The following is a 26016-nucleotide window of genomic DNA, read 5'->3' on the forward strand; positions in this document are numbered from 1 at the left end:
TCTGTTCAGTTTGATTAGATTTTATAGCTAATAAAACAAATTATTTGAATGCAAACTGCTTGGCATGCAGGATAATGAGTAATGAATGTCCTTGCAGTGTGCAAAATTGTGCTTCTCATGCAAACTATATTAAAGGAATACTTAAGTGTCTGTCTCAGAGCTACCTTATATATTCTAGGTACACCTAATAACTTTAATATAAGCAGAAGACAGGAGATATGATGTAAATGCAGGTGCTGAAACATTACAAAAGGAATTGCTCAAACAAGGAATAGTTCACCTAAAAGCAGAGATATTTGTAAACATTTTGTGATCGTTGATTTTCATTCACCTGGTGTTTGTCATTAAAGCCTAAAAAAGAACCCAAAAGTATCACAATGTAAAAGTTGTCATTGTGACTTGTGTGTCATGTTCTAAGGGCATACGATTTTGTGAAACAAACTGATTTTGAATGTAATTTTTTTATTTATGAATTTTTTGTATTATAGTAATTTCACATTTCATGTTTTAATAATCAGAATTTCATATTTAAAACATAAACATTATTTCTGCAATCTGAATATGTACTTAAGCTGATGTTTAATGAGCACCTGATTTTCACGAATTGACTGATTAGGTGAGTGTCTCCAAATGTGTGTGAATATGTTAGTAAGAGAGAAAGACATGAGAGAAGAAAAAAAGAGTATAGGAGGTAACATTAAATGAAGAGACCTTAAGGCAATAATCCTGCTTGGTGAATGGTACCTGATAATGAAGCTTTGTATGACGGCCTACAGCATCGCTCAGTCTCTCTTTGTGCTCCTCAGAAAAACATGGCTCTCTTATAGACCTATGAACCAACTATGAATCCCACAAATTAAATCCTAATTTCCTGTGCAGTAATAGCCTAAACAAAAAACATGCCATGTTCCTTGTATGCTCAGAATGAAGTGGGAAATTAGCCATTTAGAAAAGAGTGCTGACTGAAATTTAAATTGACTAGGGAGGAAAATAAAATAACATGAAAAGCAAATTCAATAAAAACAAACAAACTAAAAAGTAAATAAATAAATTATTAGTGAAATTTTATTAAAGTAACATTTACACCCTAAAGGTATTTGCAGTGATGAACTGGGACTTAAAAAAATGTGGCTTCATCTAATCCAGTTCATAAGAACTCACAGCTTATATTGCCCCACTTTAAGTATCACATATGTATAGGGGAAACCAGGGCTAGTTGTCACAAGGGCTGTGTGGCAGAATGTAATGATAAGATTTCGAATCAAAAGTTCAAATGCGCAAATCGTCTAGGTTACTGTTGTAACCTCAGTTCCCTGATGGAGGGAATGAGACGTTGTGTCGAGTGAAGTGACACTAGGGGACTTACTTGAAGGCCTTGGTTACCTCTGAATTTGAGAAAAGGCGAATGAGAAAATGGCAGACAGACTTTGCATGTCCCTTACCTGGACATACGTGTATAAAAGGAGAGACCAGAGCAGTGAAGGCGGCAGTCCAGTCGAGTCTTCCGTGTCAGATGCCAGAGTGCTCTCCGTGCAGTGGCAAACTCATCATCCTCGAGGGAGTAAACAGACTGGCCATGATGCGAGCCGTCCTCACCTCGAGCTTGGACGGAATTCAACGAGAGTTCCGGTAGGCGGGTGGTTCATAGGGATCTACCAATGGAGCCCGCTGCCATCCCCAAATCGCCTCCATCGCCAGCCGGGTTGTCCTCAATCCCGTGGGAAGAAGGAGTGACGCGGGGGGAGCTGAAGTGGCATTCCTCTTTAAGAAGGAAAGCCACGTCCGAAACTTTGCCATGGTGAGGTTCTCGCAGTGCGAACACGAACCACCCACAAACGCCACCACAGTGTGATCGCTACCCAGACACACGAGGCAGCGTCTGTGACCGTCAGGAGCAGAGAGAAATCGACCGCATCGAGTAACTACACAGGGGCGGAAGGGCATCTTTATAAAGACACGTCCTGAAAAGGATGTTCAAAGCCATCCGTGTATTTGTTCTTTTAGAGAAAATAAACATTATTACAAATATTCTCTTTTAGCAGCACTGTCAAAGCACCCAGGGGCTTTGACAGAGAGGGAGGAAGCTGCTGTTATGCGCCATAAGATCCAACAGCATAAGCTCTGCAGAGGTGAGTGGAACAGTAAGTGATCTCAGCTCGCTGACCGCACAACCACTCGGCTCCAAAGAAGAAATCTGAATGAACAGACGCATGATTCCCTCCTTTTATACCCGTATGTCAGGGGGGGACATGCAAATTCTGTCAGTCAATTTCTCATTGGCCTTTTCTGCAGTTCAGAGGTAACTGAGGCCTTCAAGAAAGTCCCCTAGTGTCGCTTCACTCGACACAACGTTGAAGTGAGGGACAGATGGGGAAATGTGTTTTCTCTAACAGAGGTTTTGTGTTTTGATTTCAAACACCTAGTTCAAACCACAAAAACATTTATAGTGAATAGTGAATTATATCCTCCAAACTAAGCTTTCAATACCATGATATTTGTTATAGCTCTTCGGTAAAAATCACACTGGCAAACATTCTGGAAGGGCCTACTATATTTTGAAGGCAGATAATAATTGAAAATTTGAAATGTGTTCTTAGGACAAAGGTATTTTTCATAAACGTCTGGTCAGGGCATGTTGTTACATTTTTATCGGGGGAGGGTGTCTAATGTGTTTTAAATATCATACAATTATCCAATTTATCAATTACAATATTTGTTAGCTAAAACAATGTTTAAATTACTTTTCCATTTTTGTTGTATTATGAACGGTTTTATGTCTCTAATTTTTTTACCATCTGCTGATATTTCTAGTTTTAAAAATCCAGGAGCGTGATGACAAGCTGCTCTCACTCCATGAAGAGATAGCTGACAGTTTCTCTATCCGTGCCTGTGGAGATGAGAGCTGGCAGCTTTTAAAGAGGTCATGCTCTTCACAGAGGATTCACTCAAAAGTTGCAAACAATGGAATGTGTAATTAAACTATAATTTATACTCACTGCCATGTGTCAACTCATCCTCATACAGGCAGAGCTTGCCTTAATGTCAGTCACTGTGGGAAAATTCCCCATTCATCTATGGCATTGCCAAGGTGAAAGGGGGATAAACTGGCCTTGTTTGCTTATTGCTTTAAGCCTCAGACATGTTGGTTTAAAGGCTGCATTAGATAATACTGACTAGTATCTGTACAGTTTCCAAAAAAGGGTATGATGCTGATTATTACTGTACTACAAAGCCAAAAATCAAATCATATCCTAAACAACCAAAACATGCATTCACAAAAGGTCTCCATACTTGATTGCATATATGCATTTGGCAGACGTTTTTATCCAAAGCGACTTACAGTGCAATTATTACAGGGACAATCCCCCCGGAGCAACCTGGAGTTAAGTGCCTTGGGGTTCGAACCCACAGTGGGGTTTGAACCAGTGACCCTCTGATTAACAGCCCTGTGCTTTAGCCACTACGCCACCACCACCACATAACATGGATATGGTTAGTGTGAATAAGCTTTTTGTTATGAAAGGTGTCTTATAAATGGAACAAGGTCATGGAACCTGTCAGTGTGAGTTTAATAATGTCAGCTGCAGCTGTTCAAATTACAGATGTTTGCCTAATAAAGCCCAGAAGTGCGGACACTCTGAGTAGGTTATTAAGGTGAATGAGCAAATACTATTGTGGGTAAAGTGCTACTCTCAAACTGTGGACACAGCAAATGTTCCCCAAACATTGATTCCAAGCAAGAGAAAGACAGAAATAGAGAGAGCTGCACATCTCTATGTCTAACTAATTACTACAATAAATCTAAGAATTGCCGTGATTGTGAGCATCAGAAATTTTAGATATGTGCATACTGTAGATGAGAAGGAACTGGACACAAAATGACTTGGCCAATAAAGATCTATACAAATAAGTAAGAGAAATGGTCTTGCTGGTGCAAAAGTGCTTTCCACATCACATTTTGAGCTGTATTTCTTTTCATGGACCACATTCAATCTCTGCTTCCCAAAACCACCAATAGCAGAAAAGGAATACTTGCAATTCTTGGGATATTCAAATGGGGTTAAGAAAATAAACATGCCAAGACTGTGCTAAGTTAAATGCCAAGTTAAAATGTGATACAGATTTCTGCTTCATTTGATAGTACAAATAAACAGAAAGTAATTGAGAAACAATCTTTTTTTATTCCCCAGAAAAGAGCCAGATTCTCACCAGGCATTGTTGTCTTAGTCATTAGTCTTTGGGGTTGTGTACTTTACCGTCAGTCAGATGGGAAGATGTTTAGGGTTTCCATTATCTGAGAAGAACTGGTCAGCAGGAAGGTAAATGTTTGAACAGTTTGTTCAGTATTTGTTCAGTATTGACAAGAACTACAATTGTTTGAGTGTCATTCGCATGGGCAGTTTGTGTTTGTCTACTTCTGTAACTTAGCAGACCACAGTTCTGTTAGTAATGAATGCACAAATCCAAGAAATAAAAAGGTTTTTCAAACTTTTAATTGCAACTGTATTTAAAAATCCACACTGTTTTGTGATATGAGCAATTCAAATCTAATACCTCAAGAAAGTATTTATGGAAAAGACCATTCTTGTGATTTATCCCCCTTCTATCACAAACAACAGCTTTCTATCATGTTTCTAAGGGGTTTGGGTAAGGGAATAATATTAATAAGTATGTCCTTAATGCCTCGTGCGCAGAACTTGCGCTTACTTCCGCATTAGACATCAGGGAATTCATATAAGTTTATGATCAAGCAATAGGTTTCAATGACATTTAAATGTAGCCGATCAGGTTTTGATGCATTTATTTTTGTCACATTACAAAGTTGAAAAAGTTGTTTTTGCTGTTAAATTTTGTGTTTTGTTTTTGGACTGGGTAGGAAGTTTGGAGATCTGAAGTTTTTCATAGTGTAATTAAATATTTTCTTGCAAAAGATCAAGAAAAAATGTATTCCTTGTGACATGACCCCTTTAACCTCCATTTGTTAAAGCCTTGTGATTAGCAAATAATACCATCACCCTTCCATATATGCCACCATGTGATTTGCACACCCAGCTTCCTTCTGACCTCTCACCCCCTTGATTTTTGATCTCCTGACCTTAACCTTAAAACAAACAATGGACAAAGCTCTGATGAGAGCGAGATCATTAACCTGCATGGAAAACAAAACAAACAACATCACCATCCGTAAACTTCTAAGCAGTTCTAATTTCTTGTTGGTCCTTGAGTGAGATGGATCAATTAATCCTGTCACATCTTCATGCTGCTTAGCTGGAATTTGAATATCTCAGTGGCAACCGTTCACTGTGTAAAAAAAGCTGTCTGGCATCTATAGCCCATGGAACAATTCCCAGGCAAACTAAACCTGGGAACTGAATCTAGAGCATGGATAGTTTTTCTATATTACAGATTTTTATGGCCAACGTGACTCAGCAAATCTTTATTTTAGAGGAGTGTTGATGAATAATTAATTACTGCACAGCTGTGCATTGATCTTACAATTGATGTTGTGCCATAGTGCACATTGGAGTGAAGTAGAACCTATAGACATGAGTCCAAATTTACAGCCATGGCACACTTGCAATCTTTTCAATCCCTACGACTTTCACTACAGCCAATGGTGCCGCTGGACTTCATTGCCATCTAATGTGCGTCAACTTGCTTCTTTCACACACAACAGCTTTCTATCATGTTTACACACTCTACTGATTGGTTAGTTTAGATAAGGGGTTTGGGTAAGGGCATAATATTAACAAATATTTCCTTATGCCTCGTGCGTGGAACTCGCAACGAGCCACGTGATAACATATGTGGATTGATGGTCTCAGATGCGGAGGCAACTGAGACTTGTCCTCCGCCACCCGGATTGAGGTGAGTAACCATGCCACCGTGAGGACCTACTAAGTAGTGGGAATTGGACATTCCAAATTGGGAGAAAAGGGATAAAAATGATTGGAAGCACTGAGAGGGTTTTGGCAGGGCATGACAGATAGAGGAAGACTTCAATATGAAGCAAGACGTTTTCCACTGTCTTGTCATAGGCTATATTTTGATTCACTTATTTTTAACTTAAACATCAGAAGGACCTTGCAAAGTGTGTCAAACACTATTACTGGAAGGACTTCATGTGTTAGATAATTAGATCATGTGGTGATTTTATTTTTAAACTAGAGTCTCAGTTAACAAATTACAGCCATGTAGATTATTAAAACCATTAGTTATGTTGAAATGTATATTGAAATAAAATTTCACTATAGACTATACCTTCCATAACACATCATTAGAGTGTTTAAATTAGTCACTGTTCACCACGCACTGTCACCTACTCCCCTCCACTCTCATGGGTGCACCGTTGTCTCATATTTAAAATAATGTTACACTACAAAGAGGGGCACGGTCTGGCTCTCTCGTTATCTTGAGCATTATTCTGTGTCACCCTTGTAATTAGACGAATACAAACGGGGGGAAGAGTCGTGGCGGGCACCAAAATAGACAGCGCCGTGTTTGGGATGGTGACGTTCGTCTTTCCCCACTTCTATCAAAGGAAAACAGAAAGACGCCTTTGACGTTCTCGCCGCGACGGGGAACCAGATCATCCACACGGGTTAGTTGGACTTATTGTCCTCCAAAAAAGTGCTTTAAAGCGGTAAGTGGGCGAGAATGGGTGAGACAAAGGGATCATCCCATCGACAGTTATTCTGGGGCACCGCATAGCTCACGAGAGTGTTGGAACGAATCACTGCGCGCTGGACAATAGTCTTGTTTCGCTTATCCAGCAACAAATATGGTGCGTTCTTTTGTTTCTTTTCCCACTGTTTGGACATCCAGAGAACTGCCTGAGAGTTATAGGTGACAAACAAATATTTTTGTATTACATTGTAATAAAAATCTGTTTTACATTTTTTATTACATTGTTTGGATGAATAAGAGATGCGCGCACGAGCCTTGCACGAGCACAGGTGGATGTAAGAGGCGCTGTACCACACAATAAACTGGGTGATATTTTCTATGGAAGACACTTATGAATTTTTCTGGAATGTATTCTGCCCTGTTCGTCAATTTTCCAGTGTAAATAGGCATGTGTGGAATACAGATACTATTTTGATGGGGCAATCGCTTTAATGCGAAGATTCTTTCTCTGGACAGCAGTTAATCAATTTACACATAATTTTCACGCGAAACCTAGCAGTCGCGTGGACATTCACCATCTTATCGATTCTCGTCGTGGAAGTGGAAGAATGCCCGAAGAACTCTCCGCGGCCAAAGCCCTCTATATGGGCATGGAGGTGATGATCGCTGTATCATCGGTCATAGGAAACGTGATGGTGGTTTGGGCAGTAAAAATTAACAAATCCTTGAGAGATACGACGTTTTGTTTCATTGTTTCTCTGGCGCTCGCGGACATCGCAGTGGGAGCGCTGGTCATACCATTGGCGATAACTATTAGTGTCGGACTTCAGACTCACTTCTACAGCTGCCTGATGGTGGCTTGCACTGTGCTGGTTTTGACCCAAAGTTCAATCCTCGCCTTGCTCGCTATAGCCATTGATCGATACCTTAGGGTCAAGATCCCAACCAGGTAATTTGATTATTCCCTCAAGTGCAGAATATCCCTGTGGGGCAAGAATTTTTAAATCCTCTTATTACATATATATTGTACATCATGATGATGACACACACACACACACACACACACACACACACACACACACACACACACACACACACACACACACACACACACACCCTGTACATTATATTCATTCACGTGTGATTTGGCCTTTATATTTTTTATGAAGATTTTTCATTGACAAATAATCATAATTATGTTCATTAATGCATATTAGCCACTAAAGCTGGCCAGACTACTTTACAGAAGCATGCTGTTTTTTTTAAAAATAATTTAATTATGACTAAAGATAGTTTTGGGACAGATTTACAGCCAGGTGGAAGTAGCCACCTTCACATGGCCTATGATGACATAACTGGAATCATGTATTTCCATATTGCTTACTGTACAGCCATGTGTGCACTATTTGCAAAGCTTGCCATAAACACACTTCTGTACATCACACTTCAGAGAATGTTACTAACATTAAGTAGTATATCAAAGGATCTAAACGTGATGTCACGTTTTCCTTTTCCTTGACATTTTCAGTAGGCTATAATTGCTTAATTATTTTTTATATTTTTGGTCTGTTTTGGTCCCTTTTTGATGTTGCAGTTTGTTTCTCATTTGTATTATTCCAGGAACTTGTCTAAATCTACTGTCTAAGTATCATTAAATAAATTAAAATAACAAAAGAAAATCCCAGGAACAAATATTCCAACATTAAAATATCACCTGCTTTTAAATTCTGCTACCTTATATTCTGAGACTTGACTGCAAAGGGTTACTCTCTGTCCCCATAGAGTTGCATGCAAAATACTCAACTATGTAAAAGCCATTACATTTTTAAAGATGCTTTTTGTGTGTAAAACATAGCTATTTCTGGGTTATTTATTTCTTGCTGCTTGAATAGTCAGGTTTTTGTAATGGTGACTGTATTCATGTGGAAAGCATTTTATACCGGAAGGATGATTAGAGAGAGAACTCTGCTCCAGAAATCTCAATAATTGAATACACCATCAGATCTACAAACAATTGGAAAACAAATGTCTAATTCAGAACTAAAATTGATTAAACTTATGTTGTCAGAGTGATCTATCTATTCAGATTTTCAAGTTGTAGAGCACAAGTAAAAACAAATCCATTCTTAAAGGTATAGTTTACCCAAAATTAAAATTCTCTTATCATTTACTCATCCATATGCTATTCCAGACATTTATACATTTCTGTCTTCTGTAAAACACAAACAAAGGTTTTTAGACCTTCAGCTCTGAAGATAATTTCAATGCATGTGAATGGTGGTCAGACCTTTGAAACTCCAAAAAGCAGATAAAGACAACATTAAAGTAATCCATTCAACTCAAGTAGTTTAATCAATGTCTTCTGAAGTGATCCAGTCGTTTTGGGGTGAGAACAGACCAAATTATAACTCCCTTTTCACTGTAGATTAGATTAGATTCAACTTTATTGTCATTGTGCAAAATACAACTACAGAGCCAATGAAATGCATTTAGCGTCTAACCAGAAGTGCAAATAGCAATATAGTATGTATATATATATATATATATGTAAGTATATACAATATGTTTTTTTTGAGTGCAAAGTTATGATGTAGAGAAGCAGAGACCAGCTCAATGCAAATGTCTATAATACAGTACAAGGTGCAAATGAAGAAGCATAAACTGAAGGTGCATTGTACAGAATGAGGTATAAATATGTAAATGTGTAAATATATGTATATGGCCAGTGGCCATAACAGTGCAAGCAGCATCAGGAGGTTTAGGAAGTGTAATCAAGCTTGAAATCATTATCACCAAGGAGACTGCTCTCAAGTTTTATAGTGAAAAAGGAGAAATATTTTGGTTTGTTCTCACCCAAAACAATTGGATCGCTCGCGTCTGAAGACATTGATAAAAACACTGGAGCCTTATGGATTACTTTAATGCTGCCTTTATCTTCTTTTTTGACCTTCTGATTTCTGGTCTCCATGCATTTGCATTGTGAGGACCAACAGAACAGAGCTGAGATATTCTTCATTCCTGTTCTGCAGAAGAAAGAAAGTCATACACATCTTAGATGCCATGAGGGTGAGTAAATGATAAGAGAAATTTTCTTTTTTGGAAGAACTAAACCTTTAAGTGTTTTTTTTTTTTATGTTTATCTGTTCAATAATATGGCTCTTCTACTGTATGAAGTGCAGAATACTGCATTATAGCATTACAACTTTCGAGACACAAACATACTTCTATATTATTTTAGATTAGTACTTCAGAGCAGAAAATAGCACATTAATGATAACAAAAAATAAGCAAACACCACTTTCTTTGAGCTATAATGTGTAAGTGGAAACATACAGTAATAGCCTAAGGCTTTGAGCTACAAACAGATCAGAAATGATGTGATGTATGAATAATGAGGTGGAAATAACATTTATCTTTTAATATTTAAAAAACAAACATAAAAATTACAGCTGTACCATCTTTATCTCCCAATTTGCACTATTCAGCATCGCCAATGAAGATACATATTGGACATATACTGTATAACATAATACCAAAGAAACTAAAAAATCGAATTAAAAAAATAATTTTAAACTTAAGGTAATAAAATCAAGCAAAGATACTGGCTTTCAACTTGTCTTAATATGGAACTGCCACTCGAGAGACTTCAAGGCCTGTCATTAAATCACAGGTACCTTGTTCTGAAAACAGTTGCACAAAAGACAGGGCTTTTGGAGAGAGTCCTAGGATGAAAGATGGCATCTCAGAGAAGAAGACTCTATTTGGTGGGGGCACAGCCTTGACTTAAACAATCTTTCTGATTCTTTGTTACTATTTGGCTCTGATTTAGGTTAGACTGCAGATAAAAGAACATGTAATTGTTGTGTGTTGTGCCTTGGCCATTTTCAGCCTTAAGACTTGATTTCAAGAATAGCTTTTCAAGGTGACCATGATTCTGTAATCAAAAGGCACAATGCAACAACATTGAATAAGATGCTGTTCTGAGTAGTTTCTATTTTATATTTGTGCCCTATTAATCTTCCAGAGAATGTAACCTTTTATATACTTGAATAATGGATACTGTGGACATATTTCTTTATTTAAGATCCAAAATGATTCTGCAATTGTGTTAATAATAATCCATATAATGGCATGCCATTTAAAATCCATGACTTGCAATGAAAACCATCTCTCCTGCATTTCTTCTGTCTTGCAGTTATAAGCGTGTGGTCACTCCAAGACGAGCTGGAATAGCAGTAATTGCGTGCTGGACGGTGGCCTTCATAGTTGGCTTGACTCCCATGCTGGGCTGGAATAATTTAAATAACCTGCAACATAAAAACAGCTCACTCGGTCCCGACTTTATCATTACCTGTCAGTTCGAGAATGTCATCAGCATGGAGTATATGGTCTACTTCAACTTCTTTGGTTGGGTGCTGCCCCCTCTGCTTCTCATGGTCGTCATTTACTCTGAAATTTTCTACATGATCCACAAGCAGTTGAATAAGAAGGTGACAAGCCATGCCGAACCAAACAAGTATTACAACAAAGAACTGAAGCTGGCAAAGTCTCTGGCACTAGTCCTTTTCCTATTTGCTGTAAGTTGGCTTCCTCTTCACATCTTAAATTGCATCACACTCTTCTGTCCAGGGTGCAAGAAGCCCATGTTCCTCATTTACATTGCCATTCTACTCACACATGGAAACTCCGCCGTCAACCCCATCGTTTATGCTTTCCGCATCAAGAAGTTTCATACCGCATTCCAGAGGATCTGGAAGCAGTACTTCTGCTGCAAGGAAGCTCCTCCCCTTGAGAGTCATCCAAGCGAAAGACTGGATAACAACCACTACAATGCAGCTGATGCTCCTCCAGAAGCTCCTTTCGAACAGAATGTTTGACTGACATTTCAGCACTCTCTGAGGAGGTCAAATGGATTCTATTGGCTTGATGTCCAATGCTGTCAAGTCTTGGTTTTCTACATTAAATGTAAATCAGAGCGACATCACAGAATGTTATAGCTGAAAATTGTTAATTTATTGGAATTATGAGACAACATTGCTTAAAACACACAGGAATACAAGAGACCAAATAAGTGAGTCAAATCATATTAAGATATGATACATATTAAGTGCAGGAAATCTCGCTTAAAAAAGCAGCCATGAAGAACATCTCAAATGTTTACTAGGAGACTCTTTTACTTTTTTGTTTTAAGATTTCACTTGCAAGTGGACAATAAGTATACAAATTATAAAGTTTCTCGGAAATATTAAAGATCCACAATCCAAAATTGCACAAAAATGTGCAGTATTGCCTCTAATAGAAAACATTATTATTATGGTTATAATGGAAACATCCCATAACCAGTAACTGTTTCTTTTTTTAATGTATGCAGTACAGACATCAAAGTGAAGTACACACTCTTTTTGGGTTATTCTGCTTGTAGCTTTGGATATTCGCAGGCAGCTGAAACTGGATTTTACGCAAAGTTGTAAGGTTTTCTTGACTTTAAGCAAAATTGTGTGTGTGCGTGTATGTGTGCATGTAAAAAAAAAAATGAAAATGAAGTAAAGATTCACTGCCAATAAATACTCTACCATTTGGAAGTATTCAGGGTTTAAAAAAAATATATATATATATATAAACTGTTTGTGTTTTCTTTTTGCATTATAGCAGTATTCAGCTTTACTTTTTCATAATACAGTATTTATTTATTTTAAAACAAACAGAAAATAAAGATTGGCTTTGGTATGATACACTACTGGCAAAACATAATTCACAAAATTAAATTTCAGTTTCAATTAAAGGAATAGTTCACCCAAAAATGAAAATTGTGTCACCATTTACTAACCCTCATTCCATAACTGTCTTTCTTTCCTCCATGGAACACAAAAGATGTTTAGCAAAATCTTTACACTGTTCTTTTCAACACAGTAAATGCATACATGCTCTTTTAGATTGGAACAGCATAAGGGTGAGCTAAAAATGAGTATACATTTTGAGGATAGGGATAGTTCACCCAAAAAAATTACATTATCTTATCATTTAGTCACGCTTATGCTATCCCAGATGTGTATGACTTTCTTTTTTCTGCAGAACACAACAAGAATTTTAGAAGAAGATCTTAGCTCTGTAGGTCCATTCAATGCAAGTGAAAGGTGGCCAGAACTCTGAAGGTCCAAAAAGCACATAATGGCATCATAAAAGTAATCCATATGACCCCAGTGGTTAAATCAGTCTTCAGAAGCGATATGATAAGTATGGGTGAGAAACTTATAAATATTTAAGCCCTTTATTTCCTATACACTAGCGGCCAAAGGTTTTAAATAGTATGCAGGTTTTGCTGTTTTGGAAGGAAATTGGTACTTTGATTCACCAAAGTGGCATTCAACTGATCACAAAGTACAGTCAGAACATTACTGATGTAAAAAACAGCACCATCACAATTTGAAAAAAAGTAATTTTTGATCAAATCTAGACAGGCCTCATTTCCAGCAGCCATCACTCCAACACCTTACCTTTACCATTGAGCTTTTGTGGGATCAGCTAGACTGTATTTTAAAGTTAATGGGATCAATGGGCTGATTCATTCTGGCACAATGTTTTTACTTACCTTTAGGCAGACAGACACAAAGTATAAGATCAAACTATATAACCTAAGTGATGTGCTGTAGCATTTGCCTGAATGTGGAGGTGGGGGCTTCCTGTGCGTGACACCCATGCAGTTAAATTCAGTGAGTAACAAACAGGAAATATCAGTTGACCATCATTGGAAAATTAACAATTCTGCCTCTGCAGATCATCATCATCATTATTACTAGCCAATCTGAGTACCAATAAAACATCCAACAGAGATGGGGAGAAAATGCATGGTATTTTGATGATTGATCTCTTTATACACAGACGCCGCCTTCTCAGAGTCTAGATATTTTACTGGTCAATACTAACACTTTTGAGTGAAGTAGCCTATGTGGTGTGCCTGTTGTTTTGGTACACCTTGAGCATAGTTCAGTTTCCTGCTAGAGAAGAGAATAATGTGTTTTCTTGGGTGCTGAAAACTAGGCCTAACCCCAGTTTAGGTTCTCTTTAGTATGACTGTTGGGTTCAGATTGTATTGCCAAGACAAAAAAAATATTTAAAAGTCTGAAATGAATAGGTTTTTCTCCTAATAAACATCTATTATGCCATCATCACTCCTATTTAACTGTAGTTTTTATTTTTATTTAATTTTAGAAAAAGGCATTTGTGGATAAATTATCATGTAAATATCCGACTTAATAGGCCCCAATTATGCTTAACCACTGCACGATGCTCATATTCTCTATTAATATGGAGGTCTGTTCTGTCTGTAGCACTCTTAGTAATACTCTGTCAAGAATTCCACAAGCTTTATAGTGATGTGTAAAAATGATAAAGCCCTCAAAAAAGTAGCCTACTCTTCGCCATTGCACCTTTTCACTGTGTTACATTGACCTCTAGTGGACTATGCAGTCTTCACTCAACAAGAAATGTTGTTTATTAAAGGAGTTTTGTCTCATTGTGTATCAAAAGTGTTTTTTAAAGTTTCTCTGTATTTTTCACAGAGACAATGGGGGCTCAATCTTGAATAAATGCTTTAATAATTTTGCCAGATTTAAACTGGCAAGCCTAATGTAAAAGCATTTTTTATGCATTTGCTAAATAAACATTTTCTGTAATACTATTGCCGGTATTTTAATATAAAAATAAAAAGTAGGCTAAATATGAATCCGTAACACTGTAAATATACAACGAAAGCGAAATATTCAGATAATATGCAAATAGTGACACCATGTGGGTGCATCATTGAATTTCATTTTGGGAAATATGCAGTAGACTATATTGTGAATGTATATCTTAATTAATTCTGAAGGGTCTCAGAGGCAAATACAACACAGTGAAAATTTGAAATAAAAAACGACCAACCCAGAAAGATACATTTGAAGTTGGTATTTGGTCTGTGTTATAAATAGCAATGTAAAACTATTTTAATTCTTGAGAACTAAGTATGAAATTCTAATATCTGACAGAGACAGTATGGCGATTTTAGGGGTGCTGAGCACCCAATGAGCCCCACTGCCACCACCCACCCTCTTTTCACACAAAAACAAAAAATATGTCTATTGAAAAATAACTTTATCATTTTAACATTGGTTCAACTAACTCCAAAATCCAGATTATTTTTTCTTTTTTTTGAGACCTTTTCAGAGCACCAGCTTAATTAAGATGGTGCTCTGAAAAGGTCTCAAAAAAAAAAATAATAATCTGGATTTATTTTTATTATTGAGTTCAAACAGACAGCCCCCTGTAACAAACACAAAACCTTCTTCACTCAGCTGGTTTTCCTGACCGTTAACTCCATGTGCCTCCTTTTGTATCAACAGTCATCAGAGTGGTTAGATTAGATTAAAATTTATTGTCAATGAACAAAGTAACAGGTACTTGGACAACAAAATGTAATTCCCTCTCATCCCTTATGGACTCTCCCTGTTGTTTTCCTCCTCCTTTATTATGAAAAAATGTGGTGTAAAATAATGTTACAAAAAGTAAATGTAATATAGGCTATTTAATGCCAATAAGTTAGTATAGGTGTATGAGTAGTTACTGTTTTGCTTGCCACTATTCACTGTATGTCAATTTATTGTTGTTGTTTCCTCACCTGGTTCTTCCTGCATGCTCTCCCTTTCCTTTTCTCCTCCATCTCCCTTTCTTTCCCTTGGCACTGACAATCATACACAAATATATTGTAGGCAGGAGAGTTGAGGTCAGTTTGTCATGTCACAAAAATGTTATGGAGACCATTTACAGATTCTAAGGATATGATCAAAAGGCACACAGAGGCGTGTCATTTGAAATGTCTTTATTATTATTATTGGGCTTAGAAACCTTTCACAAGAGAAGCTGTATTCTCCATTGTGGGTTTGAAATGAATAAAAGCAGGGGACCATTGCCTAGATAAGTAATTTGATACAACAACAGATAGCTGGTTTGCATTATCTGTTACTTTAGCTTAACACTTTTCAGAAGAACAAAAAAACAAGACAGAGGTCATCATGGACTGTCCCTAGTCTCTCACCTGAATCTGTCTTTTATCTTTTAAAGAACTGTCGTATGTCCATTGCTCACTGGCAGGCCACACACACACACACACACACACACACACACACACACACACACACACACACACACACACACACACGCACGCACGCACACACGAGAGAGAGAGAGAGAGAGAGAGAGAGAGTAATGCTAGGAGTTCAGGAGTTAAGCCTGGTTCAGGTTAAATCCTCTATGTGTCAGGAATGAATAAATACAGCAAAAGAAAAACATTTAACTTTCTTTTATTGTCTAGTTTGATAGTCAGCCACAACTGAAAAATAACAGATATAAATCTAGGAATGAATAACAATTCATTTAAAAAGCCACAGTGAGTGTTTTCACACATACTGGTGGTATACAGTGATATGTTTGATTTCACTCTGGTCCAAACGCCAGGGCTTCATGTTTCCATGACGACTGACCAGAAAAGACGCACGTGATGTCATGTTTACATGACTCCCGATTGTTAAAATGAGTATCAAATTAACGATAAACTTTACCAACAGAGACACACGTACGCACTACACAGGTACGCAGTTTATTTGTCGCGCTGCTGTTTTTGTTTCACGCTCTAGCAGTTAATAAACAGAACTGCACGCGTCTTGCGGAAGAACATTGTAACAGGCGCTACTTCTCTCCGTTTATGACTATGGACGAGTCACCCAGGTCCTGTGCTACTCCACAGTGGCGGCGACCCGCTGGACTAAAATAGTCCGAAAATAAACACTTATTATAGGTGTACCATGGTGATTCAGGATACTGACTCCAGTACTCACCGATATGGTTTCGGAATCGGAACAACTCTAGGTAAAAGGAAAGAAGTGTGAGACACAGCTTTGGAGCAACTTAGTTGATTCACAACACTACATAACGGGTTCTCACTCTGCGTGTGTTTCGCGCTGGATGACGGTCGTGCTGAGCGGTGCAGGTACAGAGGAGAAGTAGAAGAAGAGAAGAGGATGACACCATTTGCTAAGCGGGGGGTGTTTGCATTTTCATCCTTAACACATACATTTTAAACCACAAACTACGGAGTATGTTTTGGACATTATTTAACCTTGTCAAAGACGAACAAAAATTTTAGAATAACAACATTTCTTTCTCCAATTTTTAGGGGTGCTGAGCTCCTTTTTAGGGGTGCTGAGCTCCTTTTTAGGGGCTAGCCTCGCCCTTGGACAGTATCATAAACATATCAGAGATATAACGACATCATTGTCCTTAAAGACTTTCTTAACTTTTGAACCAGCTGCAAAAAGAGGGCAATCGGCTCTAAACCACATTAATGGCAGCAGGGCACTGTAGGCCTACATGTTGTTTCAGTACAAACAAATACCATGGTAAACAGAATACCAAAATGACAATAATTATTGTTACTAAAACAAACTGTAGTAAATTGGTAAAATTACAATAAAAAATACAATAATAACTCTAAGAGCATCATATGTTTGAAGGAGAGCCAATACAGTAAAATAATTTCAGTAACTTCAGTAACCATTGTATTTTGGCATTGCATTGTTAAAAAGGAAAGAGCAAGAACTAAAGAGCTCTCACTTCGAAGGCTGCATGCTTGGTAGGACGCGTCCTTTGAAGGCTGCAGTTTTCTGAGCATCCCCCTTGAAACAAATCTTGTTTAAACAAGACGGCCTACGGACAAACGGACACGGAACGTAACATTATTACTTTGACAGCACGCCACTCTTTAACAAGCACCAGCATTTCTATTTTATTATTGCAATTTTAACAAACAGAGAATACACTAACACACAAACAATCTTTCAGATAATAAACAAATTATGGCTCGATAGTTAAAACATATTTAAAAACATATTCACAAAAACATTCACAAAAATGACTAAACGCATATTACTTAAGAATATTAAACATGGTACAAATTCTAAATGTTTTATTACTTTCTTATTAACAGACACTGAGATTGTTTTTAAATACAAATTCAATTCTTGTTTGAAGATGTTAAAGTGGGGTTTACATCTTGTATTTTTACATTTATGGATAAAAAACTTTCCAATGAATAAAAGAAGGTTTATACAAAACCTTGTTTGGATTAGATTCTTGTCATTAATAAAACACCCAAAAAGAATGTGTCTATAAGATAAGGAAAAAAATCACAAAACACATGTTGGACAATAAAGGCATTAAAATTACTCCAAAAAGACTGAGCAAAAGGACACTCCCAAAACAAATGGCATACAGTTTCAGAAGACTTCACTTCACAACTTCACAAAAAGAGCAGGATGTATCAATGTCATTTCTAAATTTCTGCAAAAAATGCTTAAAAGGATCAAATCTGTAAATAATTGTAGAAGATATTTCTTTAACTTTGTTTGTTAAGAAAAATTTCTGAGGGAGTAATATCATCAAGTAATATCTACAAAATTCCAAAGAGATGGCTTTGAAAATTAGATTAAATTCTTTCCTAGATACTGGAAATTGGTATCTTGAAATACAGTCAGAGTAGTTGAATAAATTACCATCATTATCAAACAGCTGGTTTACTAACTTCACTCCATTACTGAACCAAACCTGAATTGATTTTTAGGGTATTATTAAGGGAGTTAAAATCAATAAAATTGAAGACGCTCTTATTATAGGACTTTAATACAACTGATTTTCTAATATAGTGAGTTTTATTTTTCCATAAAAATTTAAGCACCATTACATCAATCAACTTGCAATTAGACTTATCCAAAAATAAGGACTGAACAGCATAGGACAATCTGGAGATACCTTGCTTAAGTAAGCAGAGTTCTGCCTTTCAGGGATAAATCTCTTAATAACCAATTAAGAGATTTATCTAGACCCAATTGTCTAGAGTTTTCTTTGAAATCTTTGAATAAATCTTTGAATAAATGCTTTATAAAGCTCTGCATATAGCCCATCGGTACCTGGGGATTTGTTAATTTTTTGATTATTTATTGAGTCAGCAATTTCTAAAAGACTAATAGGTGCATCACATAGACTACAATCTTCTTTATTAATTTGTTTTAGAATCAGAATCAGCTTTATTGCCAAGTATGCTTACACATACAAGGAATTTGTCTTGGTGACAGGAGCTTCCAGTCTACAACAATACAAACAATACCAAAAACAGCAGCAAGACATAGGTAATTAAAGACAAAAAAGAACACAATATAAATAATTATACATATACGTACATACACTCACCTTCATGCATACCCACATACACACACGTAGTGCAAATCTAATACAATCTGTATATAAAGAACAAAAAAACAGTATATTATGTACAGAGCAATGTAAGTAATGGCATAAGTGGATATGTTGGATAATATAAATTAAAATTAAACTGTGTATTGCACATCATTATTGCTCAATGGGGCAATTTAATTGTTCATTAGATGGATGGTCTGAGGGAAAAAACTGTTCCTGTGTCTGACGGTTCTGGTGTTCAGAGCTCTGAAGCGCCGGCCAGAAGGCAACAGTTCAAAAAGGTAGTGGGCAGGGTGAGTGGTGTCCAGAGTGATTTTTACCAGCCTTTTTCCTCACTCTGGAAGTGTATAGATCTTGAAGGGGGGGCAGGGGGCAATAATAATCCTCTCAGCAGACCGAACAGTCCTTTGTAGTCTTCTGATGTCTGATTTCGTAGCTGCACCAAACCAGACAGTTATTGAAGTGCAGAGGACAGACTCAATGACTGCTGAGTAGAACTGTTTCAGCAGCACTGGTGGCAGGTTGAACTTCCTCAGCTGGCGAAGGAAGTACAACCTCTGCTGGGCCTTTTTCACAATGGAGTCGATGTGTATCTCCCACTTCAGGTCCTGTGAGATGGTAGTGCCCAGGAACCTGAATGACTCCACTGCTGCCACAGTGCTGTTTAGAATGGTGAGGGGGGACAATGATGGGGTGTTCCTCCTAAAGTCCACAATCATCTCCACTGTTTTGAGCGTGTTCAGCTCCAGGTTGTTTTGACTGCACCAGTGAGCCAGCCGTTCAACCTCCTTTCTATATGCAGACTCATCATCATCTCGGATAAGGCCGATGACAGTGGTGTCGTCTGCAAACTTCAGGAGCTTTACAGAGAGGTCCTTGGTGGTGCAGTCATTGGTGTACAGGGAGAAGAGTAGTGGGGAGAGCACACATCCCTGGGGGGCACCAGTGCTAATGGTACAGGTGGTGGAAGTTAATTTTCCCTGCCTCACAAGCTGCTGCCTGTCCGTCAGAAAGCTGGTAATCCACTGACAGGTAGAGGTGGGAACAGGGAGTTGGTTTAACTTAGTCCGGAGTATATCTGGGATGATTGTGTTGAAAGCCGAGCTGAAGTCCACAAAAAGGATCCTTACATTTGTCCCCAGTCTGTCCAGATATTGCAGGACGTGATGCAAACCCATGTTGACTGCATCATCCACAGACCTGTTTGCTCAATAAGCAAATTGAAGGGGGTCCAGAAAGGGTCCAGTGATGTCCTTCAGGTGGGCCAACACCAGTCTCTCAAATGACTTCATGACCACAGATGTCAGGGCGACAGGTCTGTAGTCATTAAGTCCTGTGATTTTGGGTTTCTTAGGGACGGGGATAATAACGGAGCGTTTGAAGCAGCATGGGACTTCACACTGCTCCAGTGATCTATTGAAGATCTGAGTGAAGATGGGGGCCAGTTGTTTAGCACAGGAATGAAGGCATGCTGGTGAGATGCCATCTGGACCTGGAGCCTTCCTTGACCTTTGCTTCCGAAAGACACGGCACACATCGTCCTCACAGATCTTGAGTGCAGGTAGTGTAGCAGGAGGGGGTAGGAGGTGGGGGTTGCAGGAGGTGTTAATGGTTGTGTGAAATGAAGGTCCGAGTGCATGTGGGGTGTGAAATTGGGCCTTTCAAATCTGCAATAAAACACATTCAGGTCGTCAGCCAGTCGTTGGTCCGCCACAGGGTTGGGGGTAGGAGTCCTATAATTAGTAATAATTAGTAAGTTGTTTCAGGCCACTCCACACTGAGTTTTATGTGAGATAATGAATCAGACAATTCTGTGGTGGATTGCTGGCTGAATTTAGAAGAATATTAATCATTATAAAATTTAGCACAAAAGTCTGCAATTGTCTTAAAGTCATCATTCCCATCAATAAACAGTTGTTGAATAGAAATGTAACTCGTTGCCTCTCCAACCTAAAGAAATAGGTGGAGTTCTGCTCACCTTCCTCTAGCCAATTTCTACGAGATCTCATGAAGGCACCTTCAGCCTTCCATTTATATATATATCCTCTAAGTGATGTTTCTGATCAACAAGCTAAATTCTCTCTGAATTTGTAAGATCCTCCACGTTTTAATGTGATAAAGCAGTAATTCTAAAACAATTTAGAGATTAAAACAATTTAGAGATGAATTAATTCACATTGCTTACAGAGGTCGTCAAGAGGCTTAAATAAAGAATCTTATTTCCTTTTTAAAAGTTATATAAGATAAGCGCTCAGAAAGACAAAAAAAAATGGTCTGCACTTATATAGTAGATCTTTAACCTTAGCGGTATTCAAAGCGCTTTACACTGCGTCTCATTCACCCATTCACACACACACATTCACACACCAATGACGGCAGAGCTGCCTTGGGAGCAACTTGGGGTTTAGAGTCTTGCCCAAGGACACTTCGGCATGTGGAGTTGGGTGGGCCGGGAATCGAACCACCAACCCTGCAATGAGTGGACAACCCACTCTACTACCCGAGCCACAGCCGCCCCCAGTTATCCTTTAACACCCCTGCAGCAGAAGTATCATCACGACATCCCGCTGCTTGTGAGTTTCCGTTAACTTTGTTATCAGAGTTAGCCAGAGCCTCCGACACTGTTTTGCACCTTTTCTCTTTTCTGATCCTACCATTGTTGTTGTTAACAAAATTAAGGGTAATTTCTCAAAAGATCCTCTCAAGTTTCTTTTACAACTACAATAACACATGCTTGGGATTGCTGAGCTCACAAACACACATGTGCTCAGCGGTGCCATCTTGGACTGCCTAAGCGCCTGCGCATTGAGGGAGAAGGGAACAAAATCCCTTTGAATGGGAATCTACGAGGTAAAATTTAGGAGAGTTATAATTATGTAAAGAGAAAATAAAATAGTGGTGTATCTCTAATTTACTGGTGTTGTTTTAGTGTAATACTTTATTTTAATTATCCTCTTAATTCCCTTGATAGAAGGTTGTATTCAAAGGCTGCATTCGGAGTGTCCTACTCACTTTTCTGAAACGAGACAGTCTCGATGACGTATGCGGCTGACAAACGCGATCTCCAGAGGCCGCAGCCTTCCAAACAAGACTTGTTTTTGGGAGTAAATGTTCATTTCTATGAACTTGACACATGTTATAAGCTAAACTTTTAAAATATTTATAATTTTTTATCATTTTAGACAACCTTATTTGTCAGTGTCCCTTAAACCACAATCTCAGCTTTAAAGTTGAATCCACACATTACACCTATTTTCTAGATTAATTTATAAATGAATACTTGTGTTCTCTTGTTTTCCTCTGATCCACCAGTCAAAGAGAAACGGATTCGTCCCTTGGAGATTGGGGGACCCCACATGCCAGATGATCTTGGGAAAGAACGCCTGACCGTAATGCTAATAGATGCCAACCACTGTCCTGGGACAGTTATGTTTCTCTTTGAGGGATATTTTGCCACCATACTCTACACGAGAATTGGTTTTCTTAGTACATTTAGAAGTGAATGTTATTGAGAAGCACAGTAATCTAACACATTTCCTTTAAGACAAAAATCCTCACTGCAGGATGTTGCTGCATATAATAATATAGTAATAATAATAGTTATTATAATATTATAATAATAGTAATAATACTGCTGATACTGTTACATTCATTGGGCTTAAGCCACACATACAATACAGTATATTAATGTCATTGCACTAGCAAAGTATTAAATCAAGTGACATGCAAACAAATGATGCTAGACCTAGAACTAACTTTAGTTTTCCTAGCCATTTTGCAATTACTTTCAACCGAATTGCCCCAGGGTTAGTTCACCATAAGTCCACACTGGTGTTCTATCAGAGTAACCACTGTTCCACTAAGTTTAACAATAATTTTTAAGAGTACATCTATTGTTTTATAATTTAAAAGCTAACAAACTCTGTGAAATGTTTTGAAAAGTGTGCATATGTGCTTTATTTAAAATAAGAGTTGGGAGGATTCTTGGGTTAATATTTTGTTATCTAATGGAATTAAAACATTTTTGATACTTTTTAGGGCTTCTGTGTAAACAGTATATTGATCCATTGGCAAATTAAATATAGTTAAATCCGGGATGTTGAAAACAACTTTTTTGGCCTTTTAGTAATTAAGGTATTCAAGAAATTTTGAAGTCGAGAACTGTAATCCACAAAAAACCAAGTACTCTATTACTCATATATTAAAATGTAAGTTAAAAATAACAAGTATGATACGAACCTGAAATTTATATTTTGATTTTATTCACAAACGTTAACAAGAACTGTTTCAAAATAAGATAACTTCAACAAACTATGCTTTCCTTTTGGGAAATTTGTTTTATTAACAATGTGCATTCATAAAACTGGGAAAAAAGTTTAAATAACAGTCATCATAACAGTAAAAAAAATGTGCATTCACCTGGAGCTTACATAGAAACTAATACTGACATTAGGCTATCATTAAAGGCTATCACTTTTTTGATTTCACATGTTATTATTCAGAAAAAAAAAGTGGTTACATTTGTCTTTTTATAAAATGGGCTCTGTCAGTGTTCAGGGATTCCACACACATACCGGTGTTGTAAGCCTTGAAATTTCTTGCACTTACTCACACCACTTAGCATTTTTTTCCAACATTAAAGCAGATCCTCATCAGTTGGTGTGCATGAATCTAACAAGAATCGAATACCAGTGGAGTAGATTTCAATAAGATTCAAAATATTACAGGTATTGCCACACTTGGCTTTGCTTGAAATACAGTTGCAATCATATCATCCTCTCTCATCCAACACCTCAACAACACATCCACAGCAACCCCCAATGGACTCATTTGTAACTGTGAGATTTGGTGAGAGATTCAAAGGGAAAGTACAGTGTAATTCAGCATTGCTAATGACTGGCAAATTCAGAAGGAAAATCAGTTTGCGGTGCAGAACGATTAGTCGAGTACTCGTGCACATCCCTAATTCAAAATAGACTTTGTCACTAAACACATGTCACAATGCATTTTGAATTATTTTTATGATATATTATATTGCAATGACTAGTTATGATTTTAAAACTAATGATATTCTCCCTGCAGGTCTGTACTCGCTGGGTAAAGAGTCTCTGTTGGTGGAGCTGGCTATGGAGTTTCAAACATGGGTGGAGGTTGATGTAGAACGTCTGACATCCCCACGAGTTCTTGAGCTACTAGATTTTTTCACCACAGGGCCTGGCACAGGCTGTATTCGTGAAGTCACTCAGTCTGAGATTAATGCCGCCAACCTGCTCGCGTGGAATAACAAGCAGGCTGCTATAGTTATACTACCCACCATGGTGGTCGCCCCATGGTATCATGCCACCCTAACGTCCATGTAATGCCTTACTCTGACCATTCCTCCTACCAGGAGCTTGAGGACTTTGTGTCAGCCCTGCGTCCCATCTCACTGGTGCCTATTGTGGGCAGCTGCTTGCCTTACTTCTCTTCCCTTCTGAGCCCTCGCAAGAAGCGCAGAGAGGTGGCGATTCCAGAAACTGTCCAGCTCTATATGATGACCCAGTCTAATATTCGAGCCTCTACAAACAGCATGACAAATATGTTTCAAAGACCTCTCATCCAAAATCTTGCGGGGTGCTGTTCGAATCTCCTGGATATAAACTAATCCAGATTTGTCAGGATGAGGGGCACTCGGAAATGGATTGACACTCTGACTGTATCCTTATAGACATGAGCACTGACTCGTACCATCGAGAGAACGGCCCACACAGCAAGCATCTTTAGAGTTGATTTAGAAGACATTTTCACGGCTAGCAGCAGCTCTCCAGGTGACAATGAATCCATCACCACTCTTAAAGATGTAGGATCACCTAATCCCAACTGCACATGCAAAAGTGAGTGTGAATCTCCTTCGAAAGCACCCAACAAGAAGAGTCCTCAGATGGGCAGCACCAATTCTAGACAGATGTGTTCTTCAGTGGACAGCATCAGAATCCATGACTGCACCTGTGTTAGTGTTGTAGTTGCACTCACACTCCCTGAAACACCTCTGGTGACCTCCGCCTTGACCCTCACGTCAGGCAGAGAGCAGATTAAGCATTGGCTCTTCAAGAACTTCACTATACCTGTGGAGGATTAAAAAGTGGATATGTGTTGTGGGGCCTTCATGAAAAGTATCCCCTCACTCCAGTAATCCTAAAACAGCAGGTGACCCCCTTGAAGCTGCTATAAAAAGAATCAATGCTGCTTTATGAAAAGAATCTGATATAAGTTGCTCATCTGTATAAGATATTTTTTTTGCCCTTAGCCTTTAGCCTAGAATTCAAAATCAACAGTATTGTGGTTATGTCTCCATAATTTTCTGTGTCTATAACTAATTGTGTTGTACATTGTGAGGTGTTTTTTTTCTTCATGCAAGCTTGTGTTCCTGCCTTTCAAGCCAAAACTGTTTAAATCTGATGGGGTTATTTCCCATCACATGAACACTGATTCTTAAGTTTGACTTAACTCTCATATGTAGCATCACTAAGCACATTTTTGTGGCAACACTGTTGTTTTCAGAAAAGAAAAAATAAATAAATGTACTGCTGGGACAAAATTGGCTTGCTTATGGTATTGATTTATTAATTATAATAAATCTATTTAACTCTTAGGAAAGTTTTATATATATATATATATATATATATATATATATATATATATATATATATATATATATATATATATATATAAGTTATAATATTTTCAGCAGAAGGATTTTGAAGATTTTATAAGCTATTAACATTGCAGTCTAATTAATTTGTAAAGAACAGAAGAAACAAGGGTTTAGGCTTTTTGACGTGTAGGATTTTGATATATCCAGAAGATGGCAGTGTTTTTTAGTACTCAAAAACTCAAACCAAGCCACATAACAAACAACTATTTCTGCATTATGTGGAAAATTATTCAGAAATAATCCTATTGATTTTAGGGATTCTTATGAAATAATAAGAGTGTGCAGCTAGCAATGCCAAGATCGAGAATTTTATTTCAAATGAGCTTGCATAATAATAAAATTCACTGTAAATAACTTTAAATTAAAGCATTTGCCAAATGCACAAGTGTAAATGGGCATAGCAGATTTCTACT

General features: G+C 37.8%; 1 protein-coding gene and 1 pseudogene across 1 annotated transcript; both read left to right on the plus strand.

The window, feature by feature from the left end:
• The first annotated feature begins 6412 nt into the window (after nucleotides 1–6412).
• On the plus strand, nucleotides 6413–12456 carry LOC127631022 (adenosine receptor A1-like). Its single transcript, XM_052108962.1, has 2 exons — nucleotides 6413–7576; nucleotides 10823–12456. Exons 1-2 carry the CDS (start codon nucleotides 7119–7121, stop codon nucleotides 11502–11504), a joined length of 1140 nt encoding a protein of 379 aa, XP_051964922.1. The 5' UTR covers nucleotides 6413–7118; the 3' UTR covers nucleotides 11505–12456.
• An 11492-nt stretch (nucleotides 12457–23948) lies between these two features.
• Nucleotides 23949–25142, plus strand: LOC127630568 (5' exonuclease Apollo-like; annotated as a pseudogene).
• The last annotated feature ends 874 nt before the right edge of the window (nucleotides 25143–26016 follow it).

Source organism: Xyrauchen texanus, chromosome 37 (genome assembly GCF_025860055.1).
Source record: "Xyrauchen texanus isolate HMW12.3.18 chromosome 37, RBS_HiC_50CHRs, whole genome shotgun sequence".
Lineage (NCBI taxonomy): Eukaryota > Metazoa > Chordata > Actinopteri > Cypriniformes > Catostomidae > Xyrauchen > Xyrauchen texanus.